Source organism: Clinocottus analis, unplaced genomic scaffold, assembly GCF_023055335.1.
Source record: "Clinocottus analis isolate CAN_PGR_092001 unplaced genomic scaffold, fCliAna1.0.p SCAF_8, whole genome shotgun sequence".
NCBI lineage: Eukaryota > Metazoa > Chordata > Actinopteri > Perciformes > Cottidae > Clinocottus > Clinocottus analis.
In genome coordinates this window covers 19773713-19785205 of record NW_027176240.1, presented here as the reverse complement: position 1 = coordinate 19785205, position 11493 = coordinate 19773713, and the positions used below count along the sequence as shown (strand labels likewise).

The 11493-nt window shown below is 41.9% G+C and overlaps 1 protein-coding gene across 2 annotated transcripts; it reads right to left on the bottom strand.

Moving 5' to 3' along the window:
- Window positions 1-1268: 1268 nt before the first annotated feature.
- On the bottom strand, window positions 1269-9036 carry ogfrl1 (opioid growth factor receptor-like 1). Of its 2 annotated transcripts, XM_068568633.1 has the most exons (8): window positions 8669-9036; window positions 6254-6340; window positions 6029-6107; window positions 5647-5725; window positions 5052-5118; window positions 4568-4713; window positions 2729-3303; window positions 1269-2567 (listed from the first exon to the last, which is right to left on the bottom strand). In XM_068568633.1, exons 1-7 carry the CDS (start codon window positions 8846-8848, stop codon window positions 2778-2780), a joined length of 1164 nt encoding a protein of 387 aa, XP_068424734.1. In that variant the 5' UTR covers window positions 8849-9036; the 3' UTR covers window positions 1269-2567; window positions 2729-2777. The 2 variants fall into 2 exon arrangements, with proteins under 2 accessions (XP_068424734.1, XP_068424733.1); XM_068568632.1 differs by having other exon boundaries at window positions 1269-3303.
- Between the last annotated feature and the right edge of the window lie 2457 nt (window positions 9037-11493).

Below are 11493 nucleotides of genomic sequence, written 5' to 3'. Positions count from 1 at the left end.
GACATGAAGTATAACAATATGTTTACGCTGGCTCTGGATAAGGACATTCTTGGTTTTTGTTTGTAGTTCTCGTGAAGGCTCGGCACAAGGGAGAAGTAACTTCATGTAATCTGCAAACTCACCACGAGTAGCCACTGAATCCTACACACACACACACACACACACACGCACACACACCTTTAAATCATTGTTTTTCTTTGCATCTTTCTTTCCTTCCTTTGTTTTGTTCATGTATTTATGTGTTTATCATGTAGTATATGTATTTGGTTCTATGTGATCTTTTAGTGACCTTCTCCATCCAGTGGGTGAGGGTAGAGGCACTTTCTTTTCTTTCTTTTTTGTACTGTAGCTAACAAAAACACATTTGTTTGGTTGCATTTTTCGTAAAGCTGTAAAGTGTCTCGCTTCAGATTGTCAGACACATTTAAATTGAGCTAAGTTATTGCATAGCATTGCATTTATAGCTTATTAGCTCCAGTTAGATTCCAGGTTCAGGCACGTTTTAGAAGTCAGTCTGATAAGCTATATTAAGTGTTTGAAAGTGAACCCCTTTGCGTGTTTAATTCTCTACTGTGAGCTTATTCAACCTGATGGTCTGTTGGCTCTTTGGCCACGAAGGTCTACCTTCAATAAAAAGCTTGCTCCCGCCTCCAGAACAGCTCTTCACCGGACAAATGCAACACACTGCGCTCAAGACATGATTCTTAATCCACATCCCCATTTTTTATTTGAGTTAAGTGTGGCAAATTTCACATTTTAGGGCAAATGTCCAGTTATTGAGACCCATCCATGTCCAGCAAGAATATTCATCTATGAAACAATTACATTTTCATCAATAAGCCAGTTACAGTTTCAAGTATCATATATTATTAACCTTCTCCTCTTCACCAACTTCTATTGGGTTTATTCCTGTTGTTACTGTACATGAATCATACTCATACTGTATATAACTATAATGCAAACAATAATGTAAATATCAAAATGCTGTACAAAATAAAAAGGATGTACAGGAAATCAGTTGGGAAAGACAGTCCTTACAGCATACAGATCAACATAAAAATACAAAAAAGGCACTTAAGAATATCAGATATACACACACACTCGTGTAATATATATATATATATATATATATATATATATATATACATATATACATATATATATATACATATATATATATATATATATATATATATATATATATATATATATATATATATATATATATATATATATATATATATATATATATATATATATATACACACACACACACACACACAGAATACTTAAAATTCAGAGCCCATGTTATCACCTGAAAAGTTATCTTTACAATTATATCAGATACACTTGGCTGTGGGGGCGATGTTGAGACCTGGTCAGCTAACAATTAACAGGAAGAACAGCTGAGAGGACGTCAGGGAGGAGGGTTTAAATCCCCATTTTATGCATCACTGCTGTCTTTTTAATTTCACTGATATCTCATCTATTGCAACCAGGAACTCAGAAAGTGTTCAAAATGAGACCTTGAAGGAAACAAAATGGCCTGAACCTGTCTGTGTAAGCTTCTGTTGCAGGTGGCTGATTGGACAGCAATACACACCTTTATTAAAAAACTGACACACAAGCGAGGTGGCGCTGTCACCGCTGATACGATGAGGGTGATGATGTGTTTCTTAACAACTTCTCAACATCTGCTTCACTTCCTTGAGCAGCTGCTTACCACACAAAAATAATGAGTCTATCAGCGGAGGGTGACTGTAGCTTTCTACTTGTTCATTTAGTGAATCCTGTCGCGCTTTAGGGGAAATCATTTTTGTTCAGTTTTTTTCCTACAGAAGCCCTGAAAGGCAATTAAAAAAAATAAAATCTACACAAACTAAGAAACCCTACAAGCTCTTAACGATTATATTCAGTAGGATGAAGTCAACAGTAGGGATGGGCAATACACTGATATTATATTGATATATGGACTGGATATTGCCTTTTGAAAATTGTAATAATATTATGTAAAATGTAATAAGTGATGTCTTTTGCTGGTTTTAAAGTCTGCATTGTTATTTTCTAAAATTACCAAACTGTTCTCGCTGTTCAGTTATTTGCCCTCTGGCCACTGTATGATGATCATTTATCAAATATCTCCTTGTGTAAATATTTTGTAAAAGCAGTGGTCAAATCTACAGGATATTTGGTAAAGAATATTGTGATATATCCGCCCGGTCATAGTTAACAGCATCATCACCTGCTATGTGTAGCCTGCTTAAAAACAAGGACAAATGATTACCGCCAACTTCAGTCAAATTCAGACAATACGAGGGATCTGTTTCTCAACCAACGGCTTGGAGGAAACTGCATCGCTTTCAATAAGGAAGACACATATTGTCAAGAAAGTGCAACACATGACCGACCGGGTATTGATCCCATTGACAGTCCACATCCTCGCAACACACATTTGGGTTTGATGGGCATTTGATCCACGGCGAGTTAAGCTTGGCCGAGGATGTGACCTCCCACCTCTGCAAACACCTCAACCCCACGCCGCATGCAGTGTGTTTCAACTGATTTACCTGCAAAGACATAAGGTCATAGTTGTTAATGACAAGCCCTTAACCTGAATTGATTCTACAAATGCATTTTACTAGTACAGCCTTCTTAACTTGAAGCTTCAACGTTCTGGCGTGAACCATGTTTTTCCCTTAACATTTGAACATATTACTTTTAAAAACACCTGTTGTTTCCTGCCTGCAGCACCAGATAAGAGGTGGAAATCGGACCCCCTACAAAGGAACGATGTCATTGTGCTCGCTCTTCTCCCCTCTCGCTCCCGCCATCATCAGCGCTCCCTCCAGTCCGGCCACGCTAAAGCCGAGTCCCGCGCAGCCCCCGGCCAGGTCCGGGCAAGTCACGGCATCGCGGGGAGACGCGGTAATCCCGCCGCTACCGGCGCTCTCCTCCCCCCTCCGCTGATGCTCCGGTGTCGGAGCAGGCGCCCGGATCCCGCTGCTCCCGGCACCGCCGCCGCCGCTCCCACCGCCGCCTCGCCTTTTGGGCGTCGGCCCCCAGAGGAAGGCGTGGGCGGGCCGGTAGTGCTGGCGGGCGTAGCGGAGAAGGCGCCGGCGGGTGGCCGGCAGGCGGATGGTGTAGACGAAGTACTCCAGGGCGCTGTGCTGCATGTTGGGAAGCGTGTTGCGGCACAGCGACTCCTCCAGGAAGAGATGGACCAGCGGGGCCTTGAAGGCCTCGTAGCCCAGCTCGCCCAGGGACTTCAGGATGCGAGTGACCCGCAGGTAGTTGTGCTGGGACCTCGAGAGGACAAAGCAGGACATTGTATCAGTCATGAATACACAAATTTATGAGTCCCACCCCTTTCCTCCAATTTTCAGAAGTGCTGCTAAAGGCTTAGACTGCTGGGGGACATCTTAGGATACACTGAGCTCCTCTTTCCTCTTCCCCCTCTACTTCTGGATGAATTCCTGCCTCTTCAATGCACATTACGAACTCTTTTTCTCCCATGGATCGTAGCTGTGTCGGGAACCCTGCTGATGCCCGTCCTGTCTACTTCCTTCTGCTGACATGGATCGTGGTCCATGGCTACTACTCATTCTATAAATAATTTATGTCATATTCATTGAATGTGCTGTAACTCTGTTACATTATTCATTCTGGTCACATGACATCTATTGCTTCTGTCCATCTGGGGAGAGGGATCCTCCTCTGTTGGTTTCTTCCTTTTTTCCCTGTCAAAAAGCTTTTTCTCTTTTTTGGGTGACCTGATCTGATGTAAAGGCTCATAAAACAGGGATGTTGTATAACGTCATAATCATGCATGACTGTTTGTAGAAACATGGGTAGGCTTTAGGTAGTTAAATGTGCAAAGAACATTACACCAATATTTCCCTGAAGAAAGGAGACCAAATCATCTTCAAACTTAAATGAGAATAAAATAAGAACAAGAAGAAAAAAATGAACACCGCATGACTCAGGGCGTTGAAATCAACTTGTGTTCTGAAATCTTGGACAATTCAGCTCCGTCGTTATTAGGAAGAGTTTATTTCTGATGGTCGTCGGGCCTGAGAGCAGAACCACCCGATGCGAGAGCCTGTCGTGAATATTCAATGTGATATTAAAAGCGAGAGAGGAGAGAGCAATCGTACCGAGCAGCTGCTTTATGGCGGACAATTTGTTGACTTTCCCATGGTTTCCCATAATGGCAACCATTAGCATCGGATGCTACGGTTTAGGGGCCGTTAAAGCAGCAGCGTTCTTGTAGTCCAAGTGCGCACCCCAAAGTGTGACATTCAGTGGGTTATTTGGTAAGAAAGCTCAATGGCCGTGAGCCCGTCACCATGGGATGTGAACGAAACCCTTTGAATGACCCTTTAACCATCTGTTTGTTGACTGAAAATGTTTGATGTCACATTTGGCTGCTTACAGAACAACAACTAAGTTGTGTGGGATTTAGAATAAGTGCCTTTCCGAAGGGCACAAGAACTACAGAGCCAGACAAATTCTCCCTTCTACCCTTATGTGTGTTTGTGTGTGTGTGTGTGTGTGTGTGTGCGCTCACTCATTGAGGTGCTGGAAGCGCTCCTGCCAGTTGGGAGCCCGAGCAACATTCCCACTCTTATCCAGCAGTTTGATGCCGTAGAAGTCCAACATGAGGGAATAGGCTGCCAGGAACCTCCGCTTGGCTTCCCGAGTGCTTTGGAATTCCTGGTGGGGGTCAAAGACGGCAGATCAGAGACCAGCCAACACGCACGTGGACCCGAACCACATCAGAATTGGTTCGGAGACACATTTGCACTAATTATCAATATGGTTTCAAATAAACAAATACAAAAGCACACAAATCCTTCCTTTTTTTTATTTTTAAAGAACTTGGATTTTCCATTTGAGTGACTTGTGTGCTTTACACAAGCAACGCACCCTTCTCCATTTCAAAGGAAAAAATATCCATCATGCTAAAAGGATTGTTTTTCATTTCTTGGTTGAATACAAGATGTACGCTCAGCCATAGCAAACACTCAAGTCTGTTATAGTGTGTGTCTTACTTTGATCTCGTCCTGAGTCAGTTCATGTGCGTAGAAGTTGAGCCCTTGTTCTCTTAATGGGAACAGCCTGCCACGAGGAGAAACCAGTCAAAAGAAACCCAACATCAAACGAAGAGAGATTTCTGGACGCGACGGAAACACGTAGCGGTTGCTAATGCAGTCGCCGTGACCCACCGACACAAAGTCTCTTATTCAGTTTTTGGTTGGAAGACGGTGATGACAAAAACACAACAACAAAAAACAGATGGCAACGGATGAATTTGAGGCCTCAAAACCGTATCATACACACCACTTATTATATATATTCTATCGATAGGCTTCCTAATTTCGGACCGACCCTCCTCTCCCTCCCTCACGTCCACACTGTCCTCTAGGAAATACATGAAAAACATCTGAAAAGGTTCAAACAGCTAATCTTACATTTTTATACATCCCCAAAAAAGATTCTGGTAATTTCTATGCAATTCAAATTTCTAAAACATGTCTCATGTAATTCACAATCCGGTCACTTTTGAGTCGTTTGTGCTATCACATGAATTATAGGTAAACACACAAGGTAAAAAGGAAATGAGAACACGCAGATGAAAGGTCTCACCATTGAATGTAGGTGTGATTGTGCTCCAGTTTGTCATAGTCGCCTCTCCACTTTGTCAGAATCTCCTCTACGTAGATGCCTGAAAAGAGAAAAGAGCTAATTAGCTGCCACCACATATGTCTGTGTGTGTGTGTGTGTGTGTGTGTGTGTGTGTGTGTGTGTGTGTGTGTGTGTGAGAGCGTGTTTAAATATTGGATCAGTCCACTAATCTCTGGTTCTTTCCCAGTCAAACATGACCTTTAGCCAAACAAAACTCAGTGAGCCCAAAGTCAACATGTCTTCTCTCCGCAATGGCAGGAGGTCTGCTTGTGTGTGTGTGTGTGTGTGTGTGTGTGTGTGTGTGTGTGTGTGTGTGTGTGTGTGTGTGTGAGTGAGATCTCACCATCAGGTACCAGAGGGATCTTGTTCAGGTAGAAGCGCAGGTTACGGTACTCGTTGGGTTGCCGGGACTTTCTGTAGTTCTACAAAGACACAGAGAGCGAAGAGATCACACTGAGTTTCAACGGTACACAGACAACATCTGTGCGTGGGCATATCTACATTTGCAGGCATCAATGGATTTTGTTTGTGTTCGTGTGTGTGTGTGTTTATGTGTGTGGGTGTGTACCGGGTAGCTATGACGGTATTTGTAGAGGTCCCTGGCAGCATAGAAACTCCTCTTCATCTTTGGAAGGGACTCTGGAGAATCCGTCAGCTGGGAAACGAAGGTAAGACAGATGGAAAGAAAGAAAGAAACCTTAGCTCAAATGCAGATCTTAAACAAAACCACCCGACAGATGGTGTAGGGCGCTCCTCTTCCGATTCAGTTGAACGGAACGCACCGCCTTTGCTTTTGTTTTTAGGTCGAGGGCTGTCATCATCCATTTCTTTCCGGCAAAAGCTGGACAATTCACATCGGCGCTGCGGGATCTCGATCTGATTCTCAAATAAAATCTGGGTCACGCTCACTTCCACTGGACAGAGAGGCTCACAGTGTTCCACTGGGCCTCGTCCAGTTGTTCATTTATTTTATTCCTCTACATTATGGAGCTGGACTCCGGTACATAAATCCAGCAATTACAAACAGCTAATTGACCGAAACAAATGGTCATATATATATATATATATATATATATATATATATATATATATATATATATATATATATATATATATATATATATATATATATATATATAGTGAGTCTGACTAAGGGATCACTGAGAAAACTGAGCACTGAGGAAATCTATTTAGACCCCTTTTCCATTCTAATGTAATCCCATAACAGTTCCCTGGGGGACCCCTCTTCCTCCTGATTCACACTTGTTCTACTGAGCTGTTTCCACCGTTTCATTCGCCCAGCTCTTTCAGTTCCTGAGCCTTCCTTTTCTCCCAGTGTCTTAAACTAGTCCCCCATTAAACAAAATGTTGTGCAGAAAGGGATTTCTGGACTGAACCAACTATTTAAAACGTCTAAAGCCTTGATCTGAAGTGGTCGGACTAAAATATATTCCCATATCATGTTGAAGTGACCATATTTGGACCGAGGAGGAGTGAAGTAGAGACGCTGTACATGGCTCTGGTAGCAGCAGCGACCTGTCAATCACAATGTAGCCCCGCCCCTCAAGCATACCCTGCTTTATCATATATTTGACAATAAATGGAATTTACTAAATGAACATCGTGCTGTATTGAAGAAGACTTGAAACTAGGGATTAATAACATAAACGCATGTTTACAATGTTAATAACTGAGGTAGAAATCAGGTGAGAAGGAGTCATTTTCTCATGGACTTCTAGACAATCAGGCTTATTTTTTGACAGGACGAGTCTCCGCCCTGCTGGCCGTTAAAGAGAATGCAGGTTTAAGACACATTTCTTCAACCGGAGTTTGCCGCCTAATATCTACATACACATATTGTGTGAGCTTTGTTCTTTGCTTCTTTTACGTATTTGGCAATTTTAAACCATCTGTGACATTGAGTTCCTTCTCCAATGTCCCTCCCTGATATATCTAACTATATGAATGTGTCTACACTACACTAGATGGATCTATTGAGATAGATAGATATGTACTTTGTCGACGTAGCGTCCCACACTTACAGACATCAAGATCAATGGAATAAACACACAAAATAAGTAATAAAATAAAATAAGAGGAGGAATGGCAGATATATACAAAATACAAACTCAGGTCTCTTATTGTTTAACATCTTTTCACAATAATTCAACTGATATGCTGTGTTGTTGAATCATAATTTTGACAGTATGTTTGTGTTTTTTTCTTTGTTGTACCTGATCCTGATATTCATATTAAACTGCATGCGAGCTTTTGAGAAACACCCTTCACAGATTAATGACAGACCTCATTCAACCTGCATCAAACAATGACTGATTCAGATGATTACAGTTCCTCAAATTGTCCTGTTATCACCCCGCTGGTTTATAATATTCAAAACCAGTGTAAAGTAGTCCGACAACAACCACCCAGTTAACTATTCCAATAATTCAGGCCATGGGACCAATACCCATAAGGCCCCCAATAAAGTAATTGATGTCCTTCACAAACCAGCAGGCAGACTTTGCAACTTCAACAGGGAAAACACTATTTTTTGGAATAAGCAACAATATGTAATAAATAACCAACACGATCACGTGGAGCATGCAGTATGTGACCTCCAGTCACACAATGGTGTTATTCTACAGCATAAACATGCCACACGTCACTTGTAACGTGCCACTGAAGTGCTGCTCCGTGGATTCAATGGCACAACGAGGGCGCAGTAAGTTCACGCAGCAGCGGTTGAATCAAATGGTGTCATTTCCTTCGCACATTTCACGTTTTCCTGACTGACGTTTGGCGACATGTGGCCGCGCGCCTCGGCGGGGCGGCGGCGCGGGTCGGGGCCGCCCCGCTTGTCCTCTCGGTGTCACGGCCTCGTCAGAGACATCCGCCGGCGGTGGCACATGTCACCGCGCCCCCCCCTGCGCTCCCACCTCGCGGTGTCGGCGCGCGCTGCGGTACCAAAAGCCCCTCACTGTACCTGCGGGGACCCGTCCTCCGGGTCGCGGTCGCTCTCCGCCGGGCTGCCGCCGGAGCCGGAGATGCCGCTGTCATCGTCAGCCGCCGGCTCGTCGCTCTCGGAGTCCGACCCCCACGTCGAGTCGCATTCCTCAACGGTGCTCGGCTCCTTGAGACGCCAGCTGCCCAACAGATTTCCCATTTAAAAAAACATGCAAACACCCCCTGCTCTCTTCTATTGCCCCCCCCCCCCAGTCTGTGCACGTAAACAACAACAACAACAACAACACAATACTACATCATTGTGTCCACGGACTGGGAGTGTGTTGTGTTCGCGGCGCCGCTGGGCTCACGTTGCCCTCCGAGCAGCGTTTTAAATGGCAGAGAGAAGGGAATTTCCAGATCAGCAACGACGTGCGTGTGTATGACGGGTGATTAGTGCCACACAGCAGCGGGCTCTTAAAGCTGCACACCCTGGAGTCCGTAATAATGGTCTCGATGGTTGCCAGTAATGTCCTCAAATGATTGTTTAGGCCTAGAAATGATCAAATGAAGACATATCACAAGTAAAAATATGTTTACTTTTTTTTTAGCCATAGCTTTGAGTGACTTTACATTATCCCAACCATATTTAACTCAACATGTACAGTTTGTTCATGTAACCATTATAGGAAACTCTATCCAAAGTAGCTGAAATTCAGCACCACTCCAAAATTTTGCTATGAAATGATAATTTTGGTTTAGCTTGTTAAAGCACATCGGTCATACTGTCGTCACCGTGCTGAGTGAAACAATACAGAATTGTCTTTAAACTTGCATTCTCTCTACTGACCAGAAGGGGGCGACTCCTCTGGCTGTAAAAAGAAGTCTGATTGAATTGAGGTCGATGAGAAAAATGACTTTACCTGACTCTTGATGTGTAATGTCAGTAAACATTGTAAATATGAACGTATAGTCTCAATCTCTAGTTCAAGTCTTCTTCAATGCAGCATGATGTTCATGTCGTATATTATTATCTATTCAGAGTCACAATGACTCAATATTCTTATGCTATGGTTCCAACGTTGATTGTTAATGTGTCCTCGTGGTGACCTTATTCACTTCGATTTGAACTGTTGAAATGGTTTGTGCCTCTTTTGTGCATTACTAAATAATAAAAAACAGTTTGAGATGATAATAATTTCTGTTGTTTTGTTCTTCTGAAGGCGCTGACATCTTTTCGTTACACATTATTTTGTAGTTCACAAGGTTTTCTCCCTTCCTCCCATCGCTTTGTGGCATTAATCGCTCTCCATACAAAGTCCCTGCAACAGCAGCATCAGGACCAGGTGTCACGTGACAAAGGGACAGGAGGAGGTTACTGTATCCTCTTCCCTGAGATTATCAATGTCACTCTGGGAACAAAGGGAAACTGGGAAGGATCTCCTTTTGGACCACTTATGTTTTGATTTTAAGATATAATAATTAATTATGGTTTAATCAACCGGAAGAAATAAGTGAATTGTTCTCTTATTGCTCAATTCTTTCCTCTTACAATATTCTATTAAATGAGTTAGTATGTAATAATAATATATTGTAATATATTCAAAGCATTCCCTTGGGAATAGTTTCTTTAAGGAAATAGGTGTTATCAAGAAATGTGGATCACATGACATTTCACTTGGCATTGTTAGTCACTTCTTTAATTTCCTTGTCAGGAATTTCTTTAAAAAAATCCTGCAAATGCACAGTTCATTTGTCTTTACACTGTCCTTCACTGTTGGGACTTTCCATAAAAACGATTGTGGAAAGTTCGACAAAGAAATGGTCGGCCGGTGTGCAAAATGATACTCATTTCTCAATTTTTGACAGCACAATGTCCACACGTCTCAATGAGGTCATGCAGAGTGGGATCTGGTCCAAGACGATCACATGTTTCCGTCAAATAAACACTCTCATTGTTGTCTGAAACCTGATTTCATTATAATGTACAGTATTATAGTACTCTGTCAATAAATGTGTCTTCATTTTAGAATAAATTGTCGAAAAAAAAGAAAGAAAAGTAAGAAAAATAATGTTGCGTCTGTGTGTGCATGTGTGAGGGTGAACGTATGAATGGCTTGTGTTTGTTCAGGGATGTTGGATATACCACCATAGAAATGTATAAGCAATAGCAACTATAAATGTATATAACAGATAAACAAGAAAGACATAAATGCTAAAAGCTCTTACAAAACAGCAATTAGACCTTATTTTAGGCAATTTTTGAAATATTTTATACAGGAACATTTCTCTGTAAGGTAGAAAAAGTAATTCCATAATTCGGTTCCCCTGAATCTAGTAGAAAATTGACCTCTGCTCGTCAGTAATTTAGGAGAATGAAGATGTGAAGATTGACGAGTTGAGTAAGAGTGAATCTGTGAACTGACTTTGAAAAAGGTCTTCAAATTATTTAGGAATATTTCCTTCACCTAAAAGCAAGTGAGACGTGTGCAGCTGAGATGTGTGATGTCATCGTGTTACAATCCTTACAAAACGTTTCATTTGTTTTTAGAGAAGTAGGAAAAATACTTGCCGAAACTATATTGCAATATGAAAGATAAGGATGAATTAAACTGTAATAAAGAATAAGGAGACAGTTTGTAGGGACAATATGTCCAACCCTCCTTATAATTCAAATAGATTTGTATATTTTTATACTAACACAGTCAATATGTTTACTCCAACTTTCCCAAAAAATCATTTCTGAACCTTTGAGGGGCTGGATCCCTCAACTCAAAACCGCTGGAGTAAATGACTATGACGTCCTCCTCAGAAATAATGTATCATAATGTATATAATCAAATATCAGTCACAGGAGACAAGTCT

What these genes read in the sequence shown, in the direction of transcription:
- ogfrl1 (XM_068568632.1), bottom strand. Translation starts at nt 8,848, where the DNA reads ATGGGAAATCTGTTGGGCAGCTGGCGTCTCAAGGAGCCGAGCACCGTT. An exon ending in TGACTCAGGACGAGATCAAA is followed by an intron (nt 4,714 to 5,051) that starts GTAAGACACACA and finishes GACCCCCACCAG; the next exon opens with GAATTCCAAAGCACTCGGGA. An exon ending in CGCTTCCAGCACCTCAATGA is followed by an intron (nt 3,304 to 4,567) that starts GTGAGCGCACAC and finishes TGTCCTCTCGAG; the next exon opens with GTCCCAGCACAACTACCTGC.